Below are 27,616 nucleotides of genomic sequence, written 5' to 3'. Positions count from 1 at the left end.
GGCCGGGCCCGGCGCCCGAGCGCAGCCCGGCCCCGCCTCACGCAAGCGGCACCGCCTCTACTTAAAGCGCGCCCGGAGCTGCTGCTGCCTCCTCCTGCCCGCCGGCCACGCAGCTCCACCATGTCGGACCGGCTGCCCTACAAAGTGGGTGAGTGCGAGCCGCGGGCCGGCTCCGCTGTGCTCGGCACCTTCCCCGGGCCGCGGCGAGCGCCGTGCGGGAAGCGCGGCCTCGGCGGCTGCGGCGCCGTGCTGGATGCGGCCGCGGGGGGAGGGTGGCGGGTCCTGCCCGCGGCGAAGCCGGGCCTGAGCCCCCCGTGCGCTGGGGGAGCCCCCGCGGGGGAAGGGGCTCGGGGCTCGGCGCCGCTGCCTCCCCACGCGCCGTTGTGCCGCTCTCCCGGCCCGGCTGCCCCGTCCCTCCCCCGCCGCGCAGAGCCCTTGGCGGGAATAGGCTTAGCTCCGAAGGTGAAAGTATTTCCCATCCTGGGACCTTTGACTCATGTGCCCTGAAGGTTTTGGCGGGTATTTCTGTAGACCTGAAACTTAACGAAGAGCCCCAGTTTTTATAAAGAGTTGCGTGTTCCTTAGAGGCTTCATTCAGAGTACGTTAGTGTGTAAGGCACAGATTCATAAATAATTTACCCTAGAGGCTCTGAACCTAAAATACTGCAGGATATTTTTAAAGCAGCCCTGGTAAAGCTACCAAGCCCTTAACAGGGGTAAGATTAAACCTCCTCCTCTTGATATATTTGTTTCTGTGGTCCTTTCCTTGCCTGTTTTCAGGGAGATTTCAGTCCCAGTGGTGTACAGGCTGTGCTCCAGTCAGCTCTAGCACGTGCAATAACTTCAGTGGCCCCAGGCTTCATCCTGCAGGAAAATGCAATTGGCATGTCTGTATTAAACCCAGCAGTCTGACTCTTGAGTTCTGGTGTTCCCCAGTGCTCTAAACAATCTGTGTTCACGAGGTAGGTGACAAAAAAAGCCTCTGACTGTGGTCTAAATGGAATGGTGAACTTCTGAAATCTCTCAAAGAATCTCAGACCAAGTAAGAAGGACACTCTCTGTTGGCTGGTGCTGCAGAGTTGATGCAGCTGGGCATTACCTGCTTGACCCTTGTATTTTTAAGGCTGGGGTTGGATATCCATGGTGAACGCAGTAAGCCTGTAAGAAATCTCTCTGACTCATCTTTTGCTGGACTTTTCTGCTATAGATACTTTTTACGAAAGTAGAAGTAGACTGGTAACTAAGATAACTACAGTCACTTAAAATAATTTTTGTGGATCCAAGGGGGAAGAACCTGCAGCTTTGCTGTGGTCAGGGGGAGCTAAGCAGGGTTCAGCTCCTGGTGCACTCTTAGGGAGCATTCTCAGTGTGGGAAGCCACTGCCCTGCAGTCAGCCTCACCCCACATGCAGGTTAATACTGTGGAAGTCAGTCCCTATAGGAAGTTTTGGACTCTTAGGGAGAGTCTGTAAAAAGTGTTTAAGGATGTGGCTTACTGAATTCATGGACCTCGGAATGTATGTGCACTAGATCACAGTAGCATGCTTGGTTTTTTGAGGGCTGTTAGGTTTTGTCTAAACTTGTGTACCATAGCAAAGAACCAGGAAGTAACTGGAATAGGGTCTGGTTTTTCTGCAGCTCTGTCTTCCAGCTGTTGCTGGACCTTCAGTTCAGCTGTTGCAGCCAGTGCCTCTCCACAAGTGTGTGAACACATACCAAGGTCTCAGCTATTCAAACTCTGACACCTGTCCTGCTTCTCTTGCAGCTGACATCAGCCTTGCAGACTGGGGTCGCAAGGCCATTGAGATTGCGGAGAATGAGATGCCAGGGCTGATGAAGATGAGGGAGATGTACTCTGCATCCAAGCCCCTGAAAGGCGCCCGCATCGCTGGCTGCCTCCACATGACTGTGCAGACAGCAGTGCTCATAGAGACCCTCATTGTGCTGGGGGCTGAGGTAACGTGGCTCTGAGTTTCTCCCTCAGTTCTTGGGTAGCACTCTGCCAGGTCACTGCTCCTGCTTATGTAACACCTTACGGAATCCTGGCAAATGTCTGTGCTTTTTGGATGAGGCTGTGAGTCTCCACATGGATGGATTGTCTTCTCTCCTCGAGCAAGAAATTTGTTGCTTGCCCTTAACACCTCTGGGGCGTGGGGTGTGTGTTTCCTGTGGACAAGCTGCAGCTTTGAGTGTCTGTTGTGCCCTGTGTGCAGTGCCCTGGGCAGTACTCACAGCTGCTCCCACGCAGCAATGCTTTGCTTTGGCTTGCAGTGCTTTGGTTGCTCATGCTGCAGCTCTAGGGACTGCCTCCAGCACAGATTAGCCTGTATTAAGAACCCCGCACTGCCCTGGTATAGTCAGCAAAATCTAATGAAGTTTACTGAGAGCTCATGCTGGCCCTTCAGCTGTGCAGGAAAAGAACAGGGATGCACTGTGGCTCAGGGACCGAGGGCTGGGATCTCCACTGAATTTTTTGTGTGACAATGGACCAGTTATTTTCATCCATTTTAAACTCTGAAATACTTAGAAGCCATTTACTGCCTTGTGTCCCATGTCTGACTTGCTGAATGAAGTCCAGACCTCACAGCTCAGTGTTTGCTGTACAGGGCATGAGGAGAGCCAGGTATCTGAGCACAATCTGCATTGCTTGTGTGCTGAGCAGGGAGTTGACTGGAATTTTGATGGTTTGTTAAGTATGTCTATGATCTGAAGTTCCTTCTTCCTGCAGTTTGGCTGCTCAGAGGTGCCCTATGTGGGATCCCTGTCTGGGAACAGTTAAGAATTGAGCAGTGTCGTGCTGATTGAAAGGCACTGGGAGAAGGAGGAGTTTCCTCAAAAAGAGGAGGAGGTAGGAATGGACACTTTGCCAGGTCAGCCTGGGCAAGGTACATGCTGCTGTGCAGGTGTTCCCCAGCCTGTTCAGAGTTGTCCTGTGGTTGCAAATGGTGCAGTGCTGAAGGAGAGCCTTGATGTGGAGGTACAGTCCTGGCTGTGTTCAGCCACTCCATATGGAACTCCTGTGCCTCTGCAGGATTTAAAATGAAGCAGTAGCCATTGAAATTTGGGAAAGCTCCTTGCTGCTTCTCTTGGTTGCTGCATCCCAGTATGGCTGCCGAGGAGGCAGTTGTGTGCTTAGTTAAATATTGCCAAGCTGCTTTAAGCTGAGCATAACCCCAGAGCAGTGTTATATGGGATTCATCCAAGTCACTCAGGGAGGTACCTGCAGAGACTTGTTTTCACTTAGATGTGGTTGTACTTTTAAAGGCTTGTGTTGCTGTGTTAACTCCTTGTCCTGATGCCTGTGGATTAGTTTAGGCTTTGATTTGAGTTTGGATTCAGCCCTGGTTCACCTGTTCTGTCAGAACTTTGGTGCCAGGGAGGGAGGAATGAAACTGATAAAATCATGTCCCATGTAATGAGGATGTAGGTCACTGCAGCATAGTGACCTTGGTGTCCATTTTTTGGCTGGGTTAATAAGGCTAGAATAAATACTCTGTGCTTTGAAATTTGTAACAAATAATAATCCTTTCCATAACCAGTGATGTAATTACTAGGGTCTGAGCCCATCAAGTGTTCCAGTTATTCTAGGCTCTATGTCACTACCACAAGTCTGAAGTGTAAACAGTATATAGTTATTCTGTATACTTTGAATGTCATGACACCGCCTGATGTTACTCACTTCTGCTGGTATGGGGGGAACTTGCAAAAACCCAGGTGAGGAGGTGCAGCTTTAGGTTATGGATTCTGTTTTCCTGTGCTCCTTCCAGGTGTGTTTTCATGACAAGTGTAGGTAGTGTAGGCTGCTTCCTACTCCACCCTTTACTTCAAAATGTCACTTTTTGATCAGGTGGGATGAGTATCTGGAAACAGGCTGAATGATTGTGCCTTATTGTGCTCTGTAACCAGTGGACATGCAAATAGCTGCCAGTCAGCCCTGTGGGGAGCAGAGGGTATGTGGCTCTGGGATGTGGTGCTGTGTGCTGCAGTAGGTGTGCAGATCCTTTTCAGTGCAACTCCGCAACATGCTGTTGCTTTTCTAGGTGCCTGAGCCTAGTTATGAAATCTGAGGAAAACACTTAGCTCAGCTGGAAAAGCTTTAATGACTGAAACACAGAGTGGGAGGTGGGTGAGCATAATCTTAGAGAATGCCTGGATTGAGTGTAATGTTTCAGCTGCCTTTCTGAAGCAGGTGTATTGCTGCATGTCCATAACCTCAGTGGACACTTGCTATAGGGCTGTTCTGAAAATCTGACCTTTTTTCACCAAAACTTCCCAAACCCACCCTGTGCCTGTTGGGCACTCCTGAAGATCCTGGAGTAAGCTCAGGCTGTCTGGGAGAAGTGCTTGTGAGCACTTGTGAGATGACTGAATATATGGCACAACTAAAGCTCATTCACATTTTTTCCATGTGACCTTATTTTCCCTAACTTAGTCAGACACCTGGTTCTCACCTTATCTTTGTAGAGCTACTGAAAGAGGCAGAAATCTGCACTAGTTTCTTTCTGCTCTTGCTCCCTTTTTAAGTCCTGTGTTTGATAGAGTACCTGATATCTCAGAACTTTGTTCAGCAAACAAAACTTGGTTGTTTTCCAGGTACAGTGGTCAAGTTGCAACATTTTCTCCACTCAGGACCATGCTGCAGCTGCTATTGCAAAAGCTGGTATCCCTGGTAAGTTTTCCATGTTCTGGTTTGGCTGAGTTTTGGCTGTACTGCCTGTTCCTCCTAAATCAAACTGTACACATCAAGATCTTCTGAGCAAGCTTGAGGATAGAAACAGCCCATCAGAAGCAGTGGTTTTTACAAACCAGGACATCTGATTCAGGCTGTGTTGCATCAGCCTGTGCACAGGTCTCCCAGCAAAGGCTGCTGTTGGGCTCTGTTAGATCTCATTAAGATGATGGAATGGGCTGGGTGATGAAATGGAGTGGTGTGTAGGTGTGTACAGCTGGATGTGTTTGGTGCTTTCCAGCAAGCTCTGTGCTAAACAGGGATTGGGAAAGGTAATGGAACTGCCATGTACCCTGTCACAGTGGCAGGGTCAATACCCAAGATACTTTTAGGCTAGAATTAGCTCAGATGTGTTCCTGCCTAATATTCCTTTGGTGCTGTATCAGGATGCTACTGTCTTGTTACTGTCAGGTTCCAATAAGGAGCAATTCCTCATGGATCAGTATAAATACCTGAAGCTGTCTGCTGTGTAACTCAGCTGAAGGAAATTTAATCCTCAGTGCCGGGAGCTGAGCCCAGCTGTTGGCAGAGGCTAAATTTGGTTTCTGGCAGTCTGCTTTGGGAGGGATCTCTCATTTCTGTTATAATTAATTATTGCCATAGGTCTTTCCCTAACTGTGGCACATTCTATGGCAACAAAGTGATCCCTTCATCAGCTCATTTGGCACTACCAGCTTCAGGCATTGCCTCTGGTGTGGGATGTCAGAGGGCCACATGGGATTCTTAAGACATTGGGTTGTCTTCCTCACTGCTTTCAACACCCAAAACTCAACTGAAGAGCCATTTACAGGTTGAGTGTTTGTCAAAGTGTGTGACCATTGCCCTTTGTATCCTTATTTTTGGAACTTGCTCTTTTTGTTAATATTATATCTCACATACTGAATTTATGAGACCCTGGAGGAATATGGGTCCTTTGGCTGCAATATGAGATCCTGACACACATGACTTCAGAACAGGCAATTGCGTGATTGGTTCTTCACAGCTCAAGCAGTTTTCTGTGTAAACAATGAAAACAGGACAATTTAGCCAAGTGTTGGGATGTGTAAATAATGTGCCCAATACGTTGTTTGAGTGGCTGAGTACTTCTGAGGATTAAGTATACATAAAGACAGTAGAGATGCCTGGAAAGAAACAAATCCTAGTGGATATGTAAATAATGTGCCCAATACGTTGTTTGAGTGGCTGAGTACTTCTGAGGATTAAGTATACATAAAGACAGCCTGGAAAGAAACAAATCCTAGTGGATGCAACATACCAGTGGTGGCAGCCTGTTGCTGGGGCTGTTCTGACATAGAAATACACCCTGATGAGCAGATGAGGTACCTCAGCTTGGATTTTAGTGCTGAGTTAGAGACTGGAGTTTAAACTTGGAGTTGGTGAAGAGTTTATATCCTGCTGCTTAGCTCATGCTGAAGTCTGAGCCCTCTTTTCTGCTGTGCTAGAAAATGCTGTGATTGTGTTTTCATTTATCTGTATAATTATATCCAGTGGCTATTTCTAACGAGTGGGGTGCTGTGGATGTGAGTCTGCTTTAGTTTGCTTTGTCTTCTCTTTAACATGGAAGAAGAATAAGGTGAACAATGAAGTCTCAAAATTTTGACCATGTTTGTGGCCTGGAACAGTGATTATTCTGAGGTCTGTTTTTCAGTGCAAATGTCCTTGCTGGCCTGCAGGCACAGATAATCATCTGTCTGTCAGCTGCTACTGGGAGCTGCTGATGAAATCTTCCTTTGGCTGCTTCCCTACATGCTGAGTAAGAAACTGGCTGATGGTTTGTGTTTGTTCCTGTGCAGTGTTTGCCTGGAAAGGGGAGACAGACGAGGAATACTTGTGGTGCATTGAGCAGACCCTGTACTTCAAGGATGGGCAGCCCCTCAACATGATTCTGGATGATGGTGGAGATCTTACCAACCTAGTGCATACCAAATACCCACAGCTGCTCAAAGGTGACTTGTATTTTGTTTTGGCAGGCACAGTTCTGCCTGGGAGGCTGTTTGGGTGGTGGGTGTGTAAAAAGGGGTGGGGGAAGAGGGACAGGCATATGCAAACAGGCTGTGAAAATTCCTTACAGTTCAAGAGCAGAATATTTTACCTGCAGGAGCTGTTTCCACCTCTGCTCTGTAGCTGCAATGACCTGTCCTAGCCATACTTCACTGTGCCCATTACCTAAGAATGGGCTAACTAACCACTAGTTAGTTCTGCTGTCATGCCAAAAGCTTCCTGGAAGCAGGCTGTGTTCTAGAACTGCTCAGTGTTTGCAATTAGCAATTGTACATTAATGCATTTCTTATCCATCGTCTTAGTGCTGTTCTGAATGAAGTCATCACCACCTGTAGCCTTCTGTGGAAAATGAACAGTTTTCTACCTTAAATGCTCTTTCAGTTTGTCAGTGAAGATGCTGATGAAGTCAGGAACTCTTGCTTTGATTTTCCTTCAGTGCAAGTTAGTAAAACTGATCAGTGTAGTGTTGCTAGCATGTGTTTATGTAAAAGATTTATGTGGAGAGAATTTGACAGGACCAGGCTGATCTGTGCCTGGTGAGTATGACAGACTCCCCTTAGCTCTGCCAGTGCCCATCAGTTGTGCTGCAGCAAGATGTTTGCCCAGGGTTGTTAAGGGGCACGTTTGATCTGAGATGTGAAGGAAATTGGGTGATACAGTGGGGTGTGTTGGTGCTTTTGTAGAGGGGAGGTTGCTGTAGAAGCCTGCTGGATCAGCTCTCCTCTGACTTGTGCTCTGCTATAGTAAGAAGATAGGAAAAAATCTGAAGGTGGCAGGCTGTGAATAGAGCTGTTTGTGGGGAGTTTGGGGCTCTGCCCTTCATCCATGTGCTACTGCATGTAGGAGCACCAGGAAGAGGGAAACCTTCTCTGTGACAAGCCTCACTTTGTCCTTCATCCTCAGCCTGATGTCACTCATAATCTGACACTCAACATCTTTGTGTTATTGAAACTGATGAAAGGTTTTCATTGGTCTTTGCTCAGCCACTCTTCCATCAAAGGTCTGGTGCTTCCTGGGTTGCCTCTTTGTGACATGCATGACCTCTTGCTTTTCCCATGTTTGATGCCCAGGAATACAACTGGTTATCCCTCTTGGTCTTCCTGGTGTTGCCAGAGGCCAAAGAAAGTATTTCCCATGTTCATTCTCTGTTTTGCAGGGTTGTTTCCCTATCATGTACACCTTGGTTGGTGTCTGTTTCCAGAGGTACCTGAGCTGAGCTCCTTTCACACTTTCAGCCCTCCTGTTGTACTTCTTTCTCCTCTCCAGCCCTTTTCACCCTCTTGCAGGTCTTGTGCTCCTGGTAGAGAAGGGACGAGTATAGTACAGTGCAGTAGGACAATGGGTCTTGAACTGTCTCATATTTTGACATATATGTGTAGCCTGCTTCTGGCAAAAAAACACCCCTGTCTGGGTTTGCTTCCTAAATTCATAGAAATTACTCTTCTTCTGGGGTTTTAGAAAGTCTAGGGAGGATGCAGTGTGCCTGTGTTTCCCTTCCCAAAATGTGTGGCTGTCTGCATTGGCTGCAGTTTAAAAGCTTCTTGCAGCAGTTCAGTAAACCAAGACTGATCCTTGTAGAGGATGACAAACTTGATCTGTTTTACCTTCCAGTCCATTGCTCCTTGGAAACAGAAAAACTTTCAGAATGGGACTCATGGAGTAGAATCTTGATCTCCTTAGTCTGAGATCTGTGCTTAGCCTTTTGCTGCAAAGTCTGTTTACGTGAAGAAGTGTAGCATCCAATTCTGGTATCTTACAGCTAACAGAAGCTAATATATCCTAAGGGCTTCTGTGGAAATCTGACCTCTGTGGAGGTGGAATGAGAGTGACCTTGGCAGAGCATGCAGTGTGTGGATTGTGAACATGGGAGACATTTTGACATGAGGCAGCTGAAAATGCTATTTGCCATTTAAAGGCTGCATAAGTTTTCTGGGCTAATTTCAGAGGGAATTGTCTTCCATGCCTCAGCTGCTTCTAATTTAAATAGTTCGGTCCAAGTGTACAGCTAACAGTTGCAAGTAGTATTCCTTCAACTAGGAGATGAGTTAAATGTGTATGTGGAGCTGCTCAGTAAGCTTCCTCTCTCCTTAAGTGTGCTTGCAGTTAGAGGGCAGGATGGCCTTTGTACTATTGGCTTATTCCATTAAGCCAAAAGCCCTTAATACCAAGATAAATAAAGGAAGAAAGGGGGGAAATGAGAACTGACCAATGGGGAAAGCCATCTGTGCAAAAGACCTGTGTGGGGAAGACTGTCTTGTTTGTAATTCATTGATCAGACTTGCTCATTGCTCAGGTGACAAATACAGGTCAGAGCATTTAGCAAGGCTGTGTCAGGTTCATTCAAACCTGTCCTTGGTGCAGGCCCTTCTCTGCTCTCCAGTCAGTCAGGCATTGCCCATGAGTGGTGTAGGCAGCACTTGGGGCAGCTGCAGAGTGGTTTAGTCCAGCTGTGAATGGCTCCTGGGGCAGCGCTGGGGTGCCTCCAGGGAGGGGAAGCTGTTGGCATACAGGATGTGAGGTCTGCCTGGTGCTGTGGAAAGACAATCTGCTAAGCTCAGTACTCTCACCCAGAGAGCCTTTGAAGGATGAGGAGTCTGTCTCTTGTTTGCCAGATACACAAGAAGAGGGAGGGCAGGTTTGAACTGGAGATTCCTGCTGTGACCTCCAAAAGCTGTTCTTCAAGGGGATGACTGTCCATGATCCAGGCAGTTGTTCTGGAAACTGATACTTTTGGGAGACTGTCTACAGATCCTCCATTTCATGGTGCACAAGACTACACTGTGAACTTTAAACTCTCCCTTCTCCTCTAAGCAAGCCGTAAATATGCCAAAGCCTGAATGCATTCCCTCAGCAGGTGACCATCAGGGGAGTGGGGCTGTCGAGGGCTCTGTGGTGAGATAGGAGTAGTGGGGATCAGCCAGCCCAATCACAGAATGGTTTGGGTTGGGAGGGACCTTTTAAAGGGTATCTAGTCCAACCTGCTTGCAATGGGCAGGACATTTCCAGCTCAGGTTGCTCAAGGCCCTTTGAACATTCCCAGGGATGGGACCTAGAGCACTTCTCAGAGCAGCCTAGTCCACCCTCATTGTAAAAAAAAAAAAAGGTACCTTATATCTAGTCTGAATCATCCTCTTTCAATTTAAAACCATTCTCCCTTGTCCTGTTGCAACAGGACACAGTTGCTAAACAGTGTGTCCACATCTTGTAAGCCCACTTAAAGTATTAAAAAGCTGCAGTGAGCTCTCTGGAGCCTTCTCCAGTTAATCAGCCTTTTCCCTTCTAGTGCTGTTGGTCTCATTTCCTTCATGTGGTACAGAGTGATCTGGGGAGCAACAGGAAGGTCTCATGGCTCAGTCTCAGGCTTCACTGGGGTGTCAGAGTTCTGTTGTGAAAACCACGTTGAATTGCTCTCGGAGTTTCCTGCCTGGGCTTGGACCAGCTCACAGCTGGATTTTTTGAGGAGTGAGGATAGATTGGGACCAGACATGGCATCTATGAGTGAGCAGTACTCTGGAGCCAGGAGGACCAGTTGTGTCGTGGGTGGCATCACCAGTTGGTCAGGGGAGGGGGTTGGCCTGCCCTGCTCTGAGCTTGGCAGCCTCACCTTGAATATTGTGTGATTTTTGGTCACCACAATATAACAAGAATGTTAAACTATTAGAGAGTGTCCAAAGGCAGGAAATAAGGATCGTGAAGGACCTTGAGGGGAAGCCATATGAGTAGCTGAGGTGTTCAGCTGAAGGAGACTGAGGGGAGAGCTCATTGCAGTTACAACTCCCTTGTGATGGGAAGAGGAAAACAATGATCTCTTCTCTGTGACCCAGTGACAGGATTTCAGGGAATGGTTGGCACCTGCCCAGGCTCCCCAGGGAATGGGCACGGCCCCGAGGCTGCCAGAGCTCCAGGAGCGTTGGGACAGGGGTGCCCAGGGTGGGGCTGTTGGGGGGTCTGTGCAGGGCTGGGTGATCCTGGGGGTCCCTCCCAGCTCAGGGCGCTCCGTGCGGGCTGGGCTGAGCGGCGCCCCGGGCTGCCCGCAGAGGGCGCTGCGGCTCCGCGAGCGCGGCCGGGCCGGGGCTGAGGCCGATCCCGTCCCCCGCTCCCCGGGCCCCGATCCTGCTCCCCGGGCCCCGATCCCATCTGTCTCCACCCTCCTCCCCGGTCCCCGATTGTCTTCCCCCCGGGTAAGCAACCCCGAGGGGCTGCGGCAAAGCTCCTGCCTGCCTTCCCCGACTTCAGAGCCACACAGGTGCAGAGGTGTGTGGTTCTGAAGCGCGTCCTCTGGTGTTCCTGCAGGTTGAGGGTTTTCATCTCTTCCCTGCTCTCTGCCAAGGGATTGTTTGACTTAGGCCTCTGGGGGATGCTCCCAGCAGCTGGATGGTCTGATTTGCAAGTGTTGACTTTTAAGGTGATTACTTTTACTCTTCCCACAGGGATTAGAGGTATTTCAGAAGAGACAACCACTGGGGTTCACAACCTGTACAAGATGAAGGCCAATGGGACCCTGAAAGTGCCAGCTATCAATGTGAATGACTCTGTCACCAAGGTAGTACAGACAGAGCCCTTCTACAGTGTTCTGCTTTCTGACCAGCTTGGTGTTGGGATGTTGTCATTAGCATGAAAGTGTTCCCTCTCTTGCTGAGCTTCTCCTGAGCTGGTTCTGAACAGAGATTTCCACCATATCCTAAAAGTGAGCTCTTGGTGTTGTTGTGAATGCTCTGTTGTCAGAACATCAAGGGGCTTTTTGTATGTAAGGACATCCATTCTTCTGCTGTTTTATAATGTGAACACACTTTTGGAGATGACTCCTGGGCACAGTCAGTACCTGTGGCAAGGAGGCTGTCCTCACTCTGAGTAGCTTAAAGCTGCCAGGCAGGTGTCAGATACCAGCTGGAAAAGAGTGTGACCTTGAGCTTGTGCTGGTAGAGGTTGGTTGGTCAGCCTGTGGCTGATCTCTGTGAGCAGCAGATGCAAAGGAGAGGGCAGGAGGGAGATATTTATCCCTTGCTTAGCTTTAGTACTGCTTTCAAGATAAACCCTGGTGAATTGAGAATGAAGTGGAATAGTTTTTAAAGGGTGGTGGTGCTTTTTGGCTGCAGATGAATTATAGTGGGAATTAAAGGTGTACTGAAGGTTTACGCATCTTGATGTTTTTTAAATCTAGTTACTGACTCTATTTCAAGTTCTCATACAGACATCATCCTGTTGGGTTGGCAGTTCTCATGTTTGGCCTGCCTTCTCTGCAGTTTGCTGTCTCCTTTCTGCTCACTAAGATGCACCTGACACTTCATAGGTAGTGGGCTGGAATCCAGTTATTGTTGAAAGAAGTTCTTCACATCCTTTTCACCCAGATTTGTGCTGCTTGCATAATAATTATTAATACTGTTTAGTAGAGTTGGAAATTCAGCTGTTTCTAACAAAGCCTCTTGAGGTGATTTGGGATTCTAATGCCAAGCAAGTGCTTGTTTTCAAGTACTCTTTGGTATTTATACAGTACAAGATTTGTACTAACCACAATTACAGATCTCTGGGAAAATGTGCAACTGAGCTGACAAATTCTGCTCTCCCAGTTTGATATTTCCAGTTGGTGCCAGGTTCCTGTGCTAACATTTGGAGAGAGAAGGCAGGCACAGCAGCCAGCTCTGTTCCTCCCCTCTGCCACTCAGATGTGTTTTGGGAGGGGCAGATGTCTGCATCCAACACTCTGCTCTCTTACCTGCATGGGGATGTGCAGGCACCTGGAAGGCTTTGACTGCAGTTGGGGGATTTGGTGATGAGGAATCAAATCTGACCATGCTGCAAGGAAAATCTGCAGGACTAGGAAAGAGGGATACCAACTGGCACTAGCTCTAGAATTTGAAGGATTGGTAACACAATTTTCTGATCTATTAATGGCAGCTGTGCCTCTGGTAATGCTTATAGGCACGGAGTCAGGAACTTCTGGATCTGAGGTGTAATTTGTTAGACTTTGGCCAGTTTCTGCCATGGGCAGTTTATCCCATTTCTGTTCATACTTACAAGAACTGCAGGTGCTGTGGGTGTGCCTTCCACTAGACCAGATTGCTGCCTCTGGGAATTTAATCTTAGGATTGCATGTAGCAGACAGTGCTGTGTTAAGTAAAAGCAAGAAGAATTGGTGCCCTAAGGCTGTAGAAAGCCAGAACAGGCTTTGAAACCAGAATTTTGCTGTGAATAGAGATTTTTTTTTTTAGTATTGCTTCCTTGGAAAGCACAGCACAACAGTAGTAGCCAGCTTCTTTGAAAATTCTTGGTCTCTGTAACTTCCCAAATAATCAAATCTGTTTGTACAGCCCCTCCTCCTGGTCAAAACAAAAGGCTTTAGAAGAAGAAAGAGCATTACAAAAATCAGCACAACAAGGTGTGTTTGAGTTTAGGAAAGTGTTCAAGGGGTGAGGTAGTACTTGAATTCTGACCTAGCTGGACACTTGGTTGGAGGGTCTGGCTGTTAATAGCAGTGTTACAGTAGGAGGATGTTGTGTGATGGGGCATTAGGAGATGAAATCCAGGGGGTCCTGGTTGCAGTGGCCATTATTGTGAATAGTTGCTTGCTGAAGTTTTCCAAGTCTGAGCAGTAGTGAGTGACAGTGTTAAGGTAACCAGACAGTGTTAGAGTAACTCTTCATGGGGACAGATGTAATTTGGATCTTCTGGGGGTACAAGAACCAGTTGCTCCTGCTTGGTGTGGACAGCTTGCTGCTCTGCAGGCTGGATGTGTCCTGGAGAGATAAGATGATAGGCTGCTGGTCTGTTCTGCCTTCCTGTAGCACTTGATTCAGTTCATTGTCTGATAAACAGCAGCAGGGAACTGGTGAACAGCTGGTTTAGGAACTCAGACCTACCTTGGTGTGAAAGACACTCAGGTTACCTCTAACAAGTTTTTAGTCCAAGCCCTGGTGAGTTGATACAGTGTGTTTATGAAATGCTTCTCACCATGTTGAAGCCTGTGTCTGATATAATTCCATAGATTGAAACTAGGTAAATAAAAACTTCAAACCAGAGTGTCTTTCTGTCCCTCATGGTGGTAAAAGTATTTAAGTGACTCTCAGTACTTGCACATAAGTCCATTTTCTTTCTTTAAGGAAATTTCATTTGAGTGGCTTTCATCTGTTCTGAAACTGCTGTTTTCTCCCTCAGAGCAAGTTTGATAACCTTTATGGCTGCAGAGAGTCCCTCATCGATGGCATCAAGCGTGCCACAGATGTCATGATTGCTGGGAAGGTGGCAGTGGTGGCAGGATACGGGGACGTGGGCAAGGGCTGCGCCCAGGCCCTGCGGAGCTTCGGAGCCAGAGTCATCATCACGGAAATTGATCCCATCAACGCGCTCCAGGCAGCCATGGAAGGTGGGAGCTGAGCAGAGCAGGAACTGGGGCATCTGACAGGGGCTGCATGTCAGTGTGGAGCAGTAAATGAGAGCTGGCCAAGAAAGGTTCAGTGGTTTCAGCCCTGTCCCTGCTGAGGGACAGTTGAATCCAGTTTAACTGTAGGAGTTCTTTCCTTGCAGTTAGGGAAAGAGTTTGTTACTAGAGGCCTTGAATGTATGTTTAGAAGACCATTGGGGGGGAATTGTCTGAGGGATTGTCTTTGAGTTGTGCAGTTCTAATCTCCAGTGTGGGATAAGGCTTGACTGGAATTAAAAAACACCAGGCCTTACCCTCGATGGGTCTTTTTGAAGAGCAGTGCCGTGCTCTGTCTTTACAGCTGAGCTCAGGGCATGCTCTGGAGCTGTTCTCTGCTGGTGCCTCATGTAACTGTGCCTCTTGGTACCAGTTTATCCCATTTCTGTTCATACCTACCAAGAACTGCAGGTGTTGTGGGGCCACTTTTTTCGCAAATTTGACCCCCTGAATCCAGTCTGAGTGCTGTGCCAGACTGCACAGATTGAATGCACACATCCACAGATTTGGAAAGGGTATGGGATGGATGGTTTTTTTGCCATATTGGTGTTTAGCAAGACCAATATCCCACTACCTTGCATCATTTCTAGGCCAGATGTGGGCAGAAACATTTGACTCATTCTTTCTCTGTGCTTTTCTACTTCTAGTATTGTGTCCCACTTGTTAATAAGTGTTGGTAGTTGTGTAGAGAAGTAACATTTTCTCTTTTCAGGTTATGAAGTTACAACCATGGAGGAGGCCTGCAAAGAGGGCAACATCTTTGTCACCACCACTGGCTGCACTGACATTGTGCAGGGCAGGTATGGCCAAGACACTTGCTTTAGTGAAAGCATATCTGTACAGTTAGATTTCTTCTTTAAAATACAATTATAACCTGTCAGCAGTGTGGTTAGGGTTAGCACACAGTCTGACTTCTGAATATCAGAATTTATAATGAATTTAGTGAGAAATTATGTCTTTAGTCAGTTTGGTTGCCACATTGCACTTGTTCCTGGCTTATGGAATGTAATGATGGAGAAACAGAAGGTATAGATTGACTTCTGGAGAATGAAGCCATCAGGGCTGAATTCTGTGTTAGGCCAGACAAATGTGAACAGGAGAGGAGGCAGGTAAAGGTTGAAAGTGATTCCATCTGTGGGTGCATATCAGCAGCTGAAACCAGTGTGTTCTCAGTGTGCTGCCCTGCAGTGTTTGGTTACTGCTTCTTAGATCTCAGTTTATAGCCCCAGCTCCACATAGACCCCTTCCTTTGCCATGATGACTGTACATGTTGTAATGCAAGCACAGATTAGGTGGGAGGAGATGTAAAACTGCTGGGAACTTTAAAGTCATGAACAAAATTATTTCTTCTGTGTAAGAAGGAGAATAACTGCAGGTATTTGTTTTGACCAATCAAACAAAAGGTTATTACTTTCCATACTTCCTCTCCAGTAAGTTTTTATATCTTTGGGAAATGTTCTTCCCTAGAAGCTTGAAAGTCTTTTCCAGTAGACTTGCCATGCCTGGAGGGGTTACCAGCTCCATACACCTTGTGAGAGTCAATGCAATTACTGAGCTGGGCACTTGTCAGGGCTGTGGATCTGCAGAGGGAGAAAACTATGTGGATTAACTTTTGATACAACTTTTTTTCTTTTTCAGGCACTTTGAACAGATGAAGGATGATGCCATAGTGTGTAATATTGGCCATTTTGATGTGGAGGTTGATGCCAAGTGGCTGAATGACAATGCAGTGGAGGCAGTGAATGTCAAACCTCAGGTGAGGCAGCCTTTCCACAGGCTCTCCTGCTGGAAAAAAAACAGTAGCTACTCAGTGTCCATTTCTAGAGAGTATTTCTCTTCAGGTTCTTTGGTGTTTCTAGCTTTGTTGGAAGCCATTGTTGCTCTGGTCAGAATGCAGATTCTGCTAACCTGGGACAAGCTGCACATCATAGTTTTGGGCTGGCATTGCTTCCAGCCAGTGCCCAAGGCCCTCTTGGTGATCTCTGGGGAGGGGTGCCTGGTATGTGCACATTTTTCTCCATGTGTTCCCACTTCCTTGAGAAGCAGGAGCCTACCCTTAGTGCTGGTTGTAGAGACAATTAATTGCATCAAGTCCCTTCCTCTGATGTTTGGGAGTAATGGGCAGGGCATGCAAATGTACTTGCTTTGATAGCCCTGAGCTAAAAACAATTCCCTAGCTCAGCTTCCAAAAGCAGGGTAGATGAGCAATACAGAGCAGGCCATTAGACACCCTATAAAACTTAAGAGCAGAGCCCATAAATTGCCTGGTGCCTGATCTGAATATCCTCTTGTGGAGCTCATGAGCTTGTTTGCTCATGTAATGCTCTGCAGCAGAACAGTCATGGTCCTAAGGGAATCTCAATGAAATTACTTTTGGCATTCTGTCAGGGTTTGAAAAAACTCACACCTCTTTTTCTTCAAAGTGTGGTGTTTTTTTTTAATCTACTCTGAAATTGAAGACTCAGGAAAGCCTACCTGGTGCTCTGCCAAACTTTAGTTTCTCTTGCAGGCTTGGTGGCTTCGTTTTAGAAACCTGTGTGGGCAGACTAAGCAGGATGTTTTACCCTTGCTCAGCTTGCATGCCTGCCATGTATTTGCTTTAAGCTATGGCTGTAGCTCCACAAGGAAAATCGGAATCTGAAAATTTCAGCTTTTCAACTTTGTGTCTTAAAGCAGAGAAACAAAACTGAGCTAGATCAAAACTGTTTTGTCACACCAGCATTGAGTGAGAACCATAAAGCAAACCAAGCTTTATCTGACTTGGTGAGGGACTTCTGGTTACCTTTTGAAGAGGGAGTGTCCTTGCTAATAGGCGGATTTTGGGACAGGTTTTGTACTTATTAATAACACCACACTCAAATGTGCTTCTCAGATCTCTATCTGCCCTTCCAATTTTCATAACTCCCCTGGGGCTTATTGGCCACCTACATCAAAGTCTTACTAAGCACTTGGGAAAGGTATGTTGGGTCATTTTGCATGGCCTTAACCAGGTCTGGAGTTATAGCCTCAAGTTCTCACTGTGTTCAGGTTTGTTCTTGCTTATGGCCTTAGTGGAGCTGACTGCTCAGCAGCTTTTCTCTTAGAGGAGCCCACAGGTCCCTGCCTGCTTTCTGCTAGCTCAAGTTGTTTTAAAACTAAACCTTGGACTAATTGAAGAATAAACACTGTTGAAGATTTAATTGGGTGTTAATATGGCACCATACAAACTCCCTGCACAGAGGCAGTAAATTCCTTTTTAAATGCTTTGCTTTGAGGTGCCAGTTTGGCATTGATGACTAAATGCAGTAAGGTGCAGTGTGGTCCCAGGTATGATAATTGTAACAAGTTTCTGGTTAAAAAAAAAGAACAAAAAACCAAAGGATGGAATTGGGGTCAGGGTTGTCCATATGGATTAATGCTGAAGAAATCTTTCTAAATATTCAGATTTTTAATAAAACTTGGCAGCTTCCTTTCTGTGTCCTGAACCAGAGAGGGGAACATAGTACAAGAACAAAAAAATCCTGACTTTCTATGAGGAACATCTCTCTTGATGAGAGGATTAATGCCAGGGCTGAGGGTGGTTAACTTGAGCTAGAGGTACAAAGTAACTGGGACTGTGTGCAGTTTCAATACCAGTGCTGGGCTGATTTAAGAGATCTTTAATAAGAAAAACATCTTACTGTATCATAGTGACTGTGTTGCTTTCAGAGGACAGGTAAGGAGGAAATAGGCTTATTACTGAAAAGTTGGCAGGTTGGTTTGAGGTGCCAGTCTGGCATTGATGACAGAATGCAGTAAGGTGCAGTGTGGTCCCAGGTATGATAATTGTAACAAGTTTCTGGTTAAAAAAAAAGAACAAAAAACCTTTTGAAAAGGATGGAATTGGGGTCAGGGTTGTCCATATGGATTAATGCTGAAGAAATCTTTCTAAATATTCAGATTTTTAATAAAACTTGGCAGCTTCCTTTCTGTGTCCTGAACCAGAGAGGGGAACATAGTACAAGAGCAAAAAATCCTGACTTTCTATGAAGAACATCTCTCTTGATGAGAGGATTAATACCAGGGCTGAGGGTGGTTAACTTGAGCTAGAGGTACAAAGTAACTGGGACTGTGTGCAGTTTCAATACCAGTGCTGGGCTGATTTAAGAGATCTTTAATAAGAAAAACATCTTACTGTACCATTGTGACTATGTGTTGCTTTCAGAGGACAGGTAAGGACAAGATAGGCTTATTACTGAGAAGTTGGCAGGTTGTTTTGGCTCTGGGTTTGCACTGCAGCCCTGCTCAGGCAGTGTCTGAGTATCAGAGACTGACCTGCAGCACAAACTCAACTTGAGAGGGCAAGGAAAGGTCAATGTCGATGAACTTTGACTTGTAAGTTATTCCCATATAATGTGAAGGGAGGTGCAAAGCAGCTAGAAAGTCCAGAGCCATGTAAATTCCAATGGGAAAAAGGAGGAGGCATTGTCTTAAGTGTGGAGAAGAGCTTATTGCTTGGATAAACTGAATTCTACTTCTGGAGCAATTTATTGAGTTTACAAATCAGCTTGTTTTATCTGCCTGTATATAAGATGTGTTTCCACAGTAGTGACTTAAGCCTCTGCTGGTACCACTACTATTTTGTATTTATTTCTGGGCATTAATTTCACATTTTCTTTGTTCCCCTGTGCGTTGAATGGCTCCTGTTAGCACAGGTTGCTGAAGGTGTGGGGTTCTATGCACAAGCCAGCAGCTGTCCAGGGGCAAGTTGTATGGATATTATATAAGGATATAAGATTTTGACACCTAAATCACCCAGTTCAGACTTAAAACTGAAATGCTACTTCAACTGCTCAACTATCTTTCAGTAGTTCAGTCTGTAAATGCAGTCTCTGTTATAAGCAATACTGTAGCTGTTCTCAGGATTTTTCATGTTCTGCTTCCCATCTGCTTCCTTCTTTTGTTACTTCCTCCCATAGTCTCGTGATGGCCCATATGGCATTTTTAGGTGGACTGAGCACTGTCACTGCTGGCCCACCATGGAGAATTGGCATCCAAAATAACAACTGCAGCTGCTCTCAGGGGGGATCATTCTTATCCCACCTGCTGAGTGCTTTTGGGCAGGAGAAATCAAGGCTGATTTAGGGCTGCTCTTTGAGGTGGTTACTGCCTGCTTATGTTGTGCTGAAATCGTAATAATCTGTCATGTGAACCTGAGGAGCAGAAAATGGTGCTGTGATTGAAGCATTGCTGGGGCAGGCAGGTGGAGGCACACACCTCCACCTGCCTGAAGGCAAAATACCTGTTATAGAAAACATGGTTTGTATTGGTTTGCTCTTGGCATCTCTGCTGAAGTCCTGCACAAGGATGTTTTTTCAGAAGAGGGTATTGTTACAATTACAGCTTCATCACATGGGGCTTTTAACTTACAGGCTAAAGCTTTAAGAACAAAATTGAAAATTGTGTTTTACTTAAATAACTTTTAGTTTCTGAAGTTTAAATACAGCTGTGAGGAACGACCCTTTTAGGTCTGTCACAGTTGCTCTGCTGTGCTAGCAGAAGATAAATGGTCTGAAGCATTAGGCTTTGTCAAAGTTGGTTGCTGATTATGTTTTAAGTATTTCCAAAGTGCTGTATTCCCAAATGCTTGGTATGAAGTGAGCAATAAATACCAGTTAATACTGAATATTTTTGTGACTTATGGGCCATGTTGGTGTTTCATTGTTGCTTTAATTTTGTAGCCTCCTCTAGGGTGAAGGCGGGGCAGAGAGGAGCTAATGAGAGGTGGAAAGGAGAAGCAGATTTAAGTGTAACATTGCAGGAGTCCAGTCTGGCCCAGGCTCCATTTGGGGCACATGCTAAGTGACATTATCTCCTGAGTTGTGTGGGACCAGTGGCATTGTCTGTCTCCTGAGTTTTGGGGGACTCTATGGGCCATGTTGGTGTTTCATTGTTGCTTTAATTTTGTAGCCTCCTCTAGGGTGAAGGCGGGGCAGAGAGGAGCTAATGAGAGGTGGAAAGGAGAAGCAGATTTAAGTGTAACATTGCAGGAGTCCAGTCTGGCCCAGGCTCCATTTGGGGCACATGCTAAGTGACATTATCTCCTGAGTTGTGTGGGACAGTGGCATTGTCTGTCTCCTGAGTTGTGTGGGACTCCCACAGCTGGGGCCCTGTCTCCTTACCCCATCTGAGCCTGGATTCTGTGTGCAGTTCTGCTGTCCCTAGGGTGGACTGGGGAGGATCCTGCCTGTGGTCCTGCAAGAGCAAAGCAGGGTACACCAGGAGCCAGGACAGCTGTTTATTGTATGTACTGGCCTTGTAGAGGTGGGAACAGTTCCAGGGGCCTTCAGCAGGCTGAGGGCTCCAGCTGTTTCCCGTGTTAGATGCCAAGGCTCTGGACTGCTGCATGCCGAGGTGTTCCCTCTTCCCTGTCACCACACACCAGTTGTGACCAGTGGGGGTAGGTGAACTGGGATTTACTGCTAGCAGCACATTCCCATCACAGCTGGATGGGACTACACTGGCCTGTGGAAGAGCCAGAAGATTTGAAGAGCTGGTTGAACAAATTGGAGAGGTGGTGAAGTACAAAGCAGATGCCAAGGTACATGTGCTGTGAAGCCCAGGGTTGCTGCAGGCTCTGCAAGCACTGGGGATGGAGAGAGGGGTGTCTCTGTTATACCTGAGTTGCTGAGGGGCAGGGAGGAGGCCCCCCAAGCCCCCAGGTTTGCCCCGTGGCTGACGTGGCCCTGCTGCTCCCACAGGTGGATCGCTACACCCTGCGCAACGGGCGCCACATCATCCTGCTGGCCGAGGGCCGCCTGGTCAACCTGGGCTGTGCCATGGGCCACCCCAGCTTCGTCATGAGCAACTCCTTCACCAACCAGGTCCTGGCACAGATCGAGCTCTGGACCCACAGTGACAGATATGCCGTGGGGGTCCACTTCCTGCCAAAGAAGGTGAGTGACAGCCACACAGCCGTGCTAGTAGGGAAGGCAACTTCAGGTGTGGCTTTTTTGGTGCTTGAACTCATTTTCCTTTTTGTTGCAAAGTGGTTCTCTCCTTCAGAGGATGTTTGGCTTTGGATGTGCTGGCTGTGAATGGGCTGTTCTTTTGTGTGCAGAACTGTGACAGAGCATCCAGGCACTTCTTGACTACTCTGAGGTGCTGGGAAGTCCTGTGCTGCCTCAGCACCTCAGCTGGAGAGCTTCTACAGCCAGCTTGTTCCTTTTACAAACATGCCCACAGCAAAATGTAGTGGGCAAAGTTGAAGCTGGAGTGAAACTGAATCCCTTTTACTGTGGTTGATAGAGTCCTGATCCCATTTGCACCTGAGAGAGCTTATCACAATCTGGTCCTAATAACTTCACAAAATATTAATGACATATTTCCTCAGATTTCCCTTTAAATTTATCACTGCATTCTTTGTTCCTGGAAAAGTCTGGATCATGTCACAACTTGCACATTCATTTTAGAAAACTAACATGGTTTTAATTTTCCAAAACAAGCCTGAGTATTTGAGGTGGTTCATGGAAAAAGATGCTGGAGTTAAATCCCACTGCTTTTGGAGCACAACCAGGTGTGAGAGTAAATGTGAAAATACTTTCCATTTGGAAAGTAGAATGTGTATGTTTGGGCTTACTAATGAGGTGTTTCCTGAAGAACTTAAATTTACAAACTCATTAGTTAAGGATCAAGCAAAGCATATGAGAAATGCAGTGTAGGAGTGGATCAGCAAACTGCCACAATTTTGTCTTCAAAGGAACAGTCTTATTGACCGTTCTATTGAAAATAGATCCCAGTATTGCTGATAAAATGTGACTTCATCCTCTCACTGAATAACAATTTTTAGTAAGCATATTTGAATTAGAAATACATAAAAATGAGAAAGTAATGCCCAGAGCAGTTAAATATGTATTTGCCTGTTAGGGGAGCATACGGCAGTGATCTCCTCAGGTTCATCCACTGTGACAAAACACTTTTGACCCCCTGTGCCTCACAGAGGGCTTTATTCAAAGAACAAAGCAGTTATCTTGTCAGAACCAACAAAAGAGCTTTCTGTGATAGTTTTCTGGGTTAATGCCTTTCCTTGTTCTGTGCAATTGTTTTGAGGTCCAAATGCGAGACTTAACAATTACCAAGTACCTTACACTGCAGTTTCCTTGACTGCAAGACTATTGCTTTGATTGACCATTACAAATGTGCACACATTTCTGCAACATGTGGTCCTGGAAATCCAGGAAAACTCTTGTCTCTATGTTCTTGGCACCAAATCTGTCCTGCTTAGCTTTGATTTTAAGGCGAGAATGTCTGCTTACCTTTGTCTAAATTTGTGTGTCTCTATGTCTAAGTCTTAAAGTCCCCAAGCTGAAGCAGCTGTGAAACAATTGATCCCTGCTGCTGCTGCTTGAAAACCTCATCTGGGAATTGTCAGGGAATCAGATCCTTTTCAAGTGGGTGGAATCTGTCTTAAATTCACTGGAAATACACCTGTGATAGCTTCACACCTCAGTCTAATCAACCAGATGAGAATACAATTTCTGACCCCCTTTTTTTTTGTTTCAGGGCATCCTGACAGGATGTAGTAGGCTTAAATACTTGTTTCACTTCTAAACACGGACCTTCCCCTTAGGTTTTCTTTCTTTCACAGTTTACCTGACTCTTTGGTGGATTTCATGGTTCACTGCCACCATTTCAACCATTTTCCCTTGGGTTTGTGATTTTGTCCTGTCACCTTTGGCTGTACTGGTTCCCAAGAGGCAGGTCCACCCTGGTCACTGGGAGCAGGCTGAGCTGCAGTGAATTACCCTCTGTGCAGATGGAGCTTTTTACCTGGTTCATGGCATGGCATTACTTCACAGTAGTGGCTTTGTTACCACAGTCCCTTGGAGGGGGAAATCCAGGAGCAGTTTTTGAATCATTTAGGTGCCCTGCTGGTTCACAAGCTGCAGGTTTGTTGATCTACTGCCCTTCAGTTAGGTTGCAGCCTTTCATGTCGACTTAACTAGTATGAGGGAAATATTGCTGGTCCCCTCTGTGCTGCTGGGATTTAGTCTTACCTCATATCTGTTCCCTCTGCGATGATTGCCTGGTTTTTGCAGAAGTTACAAGTGGTCAGACGTGTCCTTGATCCCTGCTTGCGCTGTCCTTTCTACCTCTTAATATCCCCTGTGGCTGTGCATCCCCCTCTGACACAGCAGCTTGGTCAGCATCCTCCTGTTTGTTTTCTGATTCTCCTTGACCTACTCCTGGAGCACTTATCTGCCTTTTAACTTTATAAATTTATCCATTTCTTGAGTTTACACATCTGCCTGACACCTCTGGGATAGAGAAATTTTATTTATCTTTCTATGCTTGTGTCCTACAGCCCACCTTGGTTTTAGTCTTCATGAAGACAGTGCCAGTGGATACAAATAGTCTTGCTGAACTGGAGATTGCAATGAATTTCATTATTCATGGGATATCCAGATGGGATATCTGGAAAGGGCAGGAATTTTTTTCCAGTGTTAGGACTTGCATAATATCAGAGGATGACAGTGTAGTATGTCCAGGTGTCTTTGTAGTGGAAGCTGGGGCTTTATCATTTTACCAAACTGGATATTCTTTTATCTGAAGCGTTTGGTCTTTGGTCTTTGCTTGCTGAATGGATGTGAATATGTAAATGAGAATGAAACAGTTTGATTATATAAAATTTTGTCTCAATTAACCTGACTCCCTCAAAAGCACAAGGCTCTTCCATGTGAGTGCAGGTCTGTGCTCAGACAGGTGAGAGATGTTGGCAGGAAAAAACTGTGTCAGTGTAAGTCCCTCTTGCTGCTGTTGATTTCCACATATTCATTTCTCCCTCTGGACTCTGACTTCCTGAACTAATAGAACTCTGTTCTAATGTTCTTATCTCAATGTTTTGTTTTCCAGCTGGATGAAGCTGTGGCTGCTGCTCATCTGGACAAGCTGAGTGTGAAGCTGACGAAGCTGAGTGACAAACAGGCCAAATACCTGGGCTTGTCCAGAGATGGGCCCTTCAAGCCAGACCACTACAGATACTGAGCAGGTGGCACTACCCAAAGACCAAAGTGCAGGGATACAACCTTCCAAAGCTCTTGTGTGTGCTGGGCTTCTGAGGACAAGCCTTTTGCCATTTCCCTCTCAGTGCTGCACAACCCCTCCCCTTCCCAGGGAGCTTTTAGGGCCCTGTCAGTGGATGAGGATCACTGACTCCTGGAATTAGAATTGGTTACTTAGCTAATGTCACAGTGAAAAGGATCCTGTGCACCTTTTGTTGGTTTGTAATGCTCCAGTAAGGGGAGCAGGACAGAAGGTGGCTAAATGAGAATGTGGACTCTTGCCACACAAGTGGCTGACAGCTTTGAACAGGCTCACCGTGAGGTGGGGAACGGTTTCTGCAGGGAGATGCTTTTGCCATTCCCTGCTCCAATCAGGTGCATGCCAGTAGGAGACTGGCAGTGTCAGGCCCTCTCCACAACAGTGCCCTGGTAAAATGCATATTGTGAAACTGGAGGAAATAGGGAGGATATGGGTTGCTTGGTCTCCTCACTGTAAAAGCAACTCAGCCTCCTGTTCAGAGATTAGAGCTGGAGCTTTTTCCTGGGTTAATTTACTCCATTGGTTTTGGTCAGAACCAAGACCATTTTGTGCTTCTGCCATACCAGCTTGAGGAGAGGTGAGGCAAGAGACTTTTAGCAGCCTTCAAGAGTGTTGTGAGCAGCTGAGGAGCCACTGAGGGGACCATTTGGTTTAGGGGCCTTGTTCAGTCCTCTGCAGACATCAGCAGCACACTGCTACCCCCAACTTGATTTCTCTGACTTGTCATGTCTGCTGTATCATGTTTGTCACTGACTTCAAGTGCTTTTATTAAAGATCTGACTGTGGCCTGACTTGTTTTGTGCAGTGAGATGTTTTGGGATTTGCTATGGGTACCTTTGTGTAATCTTTAAGCTACTGAAAATATTTGATGTATCCACATGGGGTGTCCTGAAGGCAAAAGCCCTTGCTGTGGCTGCTCTGCATCTTGTGCTGGGGCTGGGAAAAGCTGCTTCAAAGGAAATATTTGAAGGGCTGAATCTTACAGGATGGTCACTCTGCCCACACAGAATTAGCTCCATATGCTATGGGAGTTCTTTCTTGCCACTATCCTCATCAGTCCAGCATTGCACTGCAGACCACCTCTGTTTCTGCATGTGAGAAGATGAAAGGTTTGGAATGATGTTACAAAGTGCTTGAAATTCTCAGATTCATGCCCAAACCTCAGTGATCAGTTGGATGGTGTGGAGTGTGAAGTGTTGGAGGAGGAAACAAAAGAGATGAGTAAATGAGATGTTGCTCAGTGTTCATCTTTTTTCATGGTTTTGTTTTGCATTGACCTCTAAAAAACACCAATTTGAACTGAATTAAGGTCCCACAGGGGTCCCATAAATGACTCCATAATCGTTGATGGTGATTATCCTTCAAGAGACACACAGCAGTTGAGTACACATCTAAATGCAGGTGATGTGCACCTTGTGCTTGTGGCACAGACTAATTAATAAGGGTGGAACATGTCACTGTGGTAGAACAAATGCAGCAGGAAAATATGGACTGCTGGTACTCTTATTCCTTAGTTTCCACTACTTGGACTTTGGCTTCTCAACCCATTTCACAGCTGAAATCTGCTATGCTGAAGTGCAAGGCTGTAATTCTGCTCTTGGATCACGGGTTCCTAAAATTCAATTAGGAAGGGCCACCTGGAGGTCTGGTTCATCCCTGTCCTCATACCAGGGCCATGCTGAGATGAACTTGCCCAGAAGAATTTCAGTTGTCTTGGGACAATCACATCATCTCCTTAGGCTTCCCTCCCAGACTGTGACCACCCTCTGGTGAAAGTATTTTTCTGTACATTGAACTGGAATTTCCTGTGTTACAACCTGTGCTGGCTGCTTCATTTTCTCCCTCTGTGCCTCTGGGCAGGGGCTAGTTCCATCTTCATGACCTTCATGATTCCATAGACAAATCAGAAGTGTCCAGACCACCTCTAAAAAGATCTCATCTGCTTTGCAAGGCCCTGGGTCAGGGCATTAAAGTACCCCTGTGAGAGCAAGAATGTTCAGTGACTTCCTAGCACCGTGCATTCATTAACCAAACTAATGAAAATCTGATTTGCTGCTGAAAATCCACTATTGTGAGCAAGTTACCAATGTGGGCTTATGTTAGTTTGATAAAATGCAGAGCTTATATTTAGAATATATTTATTAGGTCTTGGATTTATTTTTTGCTTATTTTTTGTTATTAATATTTTTCTGTATTATTTGTTGAAGAGGATTAGATCAAACACAGGCCCTATAAAATCGCTGGCAGAATTTCTGTGCCTCTCTCCCAGTGCAGTTGTGGTTTGGTAGCTGCAGCACTGCTGTGGTCAGTACCTGTCAGCAGAGTGGTTTGGAAACTGATACTGCAACCAGGAGCATGTTGAATATTTTTGTTCAGCCTTTTTTGTGCACTTCACATTCTTTAGGTACAGCTGCTCAGCCTCAGTGGGGTCATCTTAGTTCTCACTGTGATATGAGCCGCTTGAACTCTTTCTCAAGGGCAATTTTGAATAATCTGCAATAAAATACACAGATTATTCTTCCATTTCAGAAGCTTTCCAGGATAAATTGAAGGCTGAAACCTGACCTTTGGTGTAGCAGCTGATTTCCTTTAAAAAATACATGCTGTTGTTCCACGTTGTGACTCCCTGCTGGTTTCTTAATGTGTACAATCCATGTTTCAGCCGAAGTGTGGGCAGGGAGGCCGGGGCAGCTGGGCTGTCCCAGGCATGGTGTGTCCAGCAGGAGCAGGACACTGGCTGCCCCTGTGCTGGCACTGCTCAGGCATCACCTCAAATCCTGGGGGCAGTTTTGGGGCCCATCTCAAGGAAGATATTGAGGGGCTGGAGTGTGTCCAGGGAAAGGAACAGAGCTGGGAAGGGGCTGAAGCCCCAGGAGAGGCTGAGGGAGCTGGGAAGGGGCTCAGCCTGGAGAAAAGGAGGCTCAGAGGAATCCAAACATCCTCAGAGTTGGCCCTGCACAACTCCTGACAGGAGCTGGGAAGGGGCTGAAGCCCCAGGAGAGGCTGAGGGAGCTGGGAAAGGGCTCAGCCTGGAGAAAAGGAGGCTCAAGGGGAATCCTGTGGCCCTGCACAACTCCTGACAGGAGGGGGACAGCCGGGGAGCCGAGCTCTGCTCCAGGGAACAGGGATGGGACAAGAACAAATGGCCTTGATTGTGCCAGGGGAGGCTCAGGGTGGGTATTGGAGGAAATTTCACAGAAAATGTGGCCAGGCACTGGCACGGCTGCCCAGGGCAGTGGTGGAGTGTCTCTGGTTCCAGCCCGACTCGGCAGACAGCGGGGGACACTCCTGTGCCCAAGGGGACACAGGCAGCTGGGCTAGTGGCCTCTGCAGCAGAGGAGACGCCAGAGAGGCCAGCAGAGCATAAAGGGGCCGACTCTTAGCAGGGGTCAATCCAAGGTTTTATTCCAAACT

At 46.6% G+C, this 27,616-nt stretch overlaps 1 protein-coding gene across 1 annotated transcript; it reads left to right on the top strand.

Moving 5' to 3' along the window:
* On the top strand, positions 1-24,993 carry AHCY (adenosylhomocysteinase). Its single transcript, XM_039728152.1, has 10 exons — positions 1-148; positions 1,765-1,955; positions 4,593-4,668; positions 6,522-6,674; positions 11,160-11,272; positions 13,882-14,089; positions 14,856-14,943; positions 15,782-15,899; positions 20,863-21,057; positions 24,014-24,993. The coding sequence occupies exons 1-10, from the start codon at positions 121-123 to the stop codon at positions 24,143-24,145; spliced, it is 1,302 nt and encodes a 433-aa protein (XP_039584086.1). The 5' UTR covers positions 1-120; the 3' UTR covers positions 24,146-24,993.
* The last annotated feature ends 2,623 nt before the right edge of the window (positions 24,994-27,616 follow it).

The sequence above is a fragment of the Passer montanus genome, unplaced genomic scaffold (genome assembly GCF_014805655.1).
Source record: "Passer montanus isolate IOZ18808 unplaced genomic scaffold, ASM1480565v1 scaffold64, whole genome shotgun sequence".
NCBI lineage: Eukaryota > Metazoa > Chordata > Aves > Passeriformes > Passeridae > Passer > Passer montanus.
This window is presented reverse-complemented; position numbering and strand designations above follow the sequence as displayed.

Coding starts and splice junctions, on each gene's coding strand:
- AHCY (XM_039728152.1), top strand. CDS start 121: ATGTCGGACCGGCTGCCCTACAAAGTGG. Junction 4,669..6,521: donor TGCAAAAGCTGGTATCCCTG/GTAAGTTTTCCA, acceptor GTTCCTGTGCAG/TGTTTGCCTGGAAAGGGGAG. Junction 11,273..13,881: donor TGAATGACTCTGTCACCAAG/GTAGTACAGACA, acceptor TTTCTCCCTCAG/AGCAAGTTTGATAACCTTTA.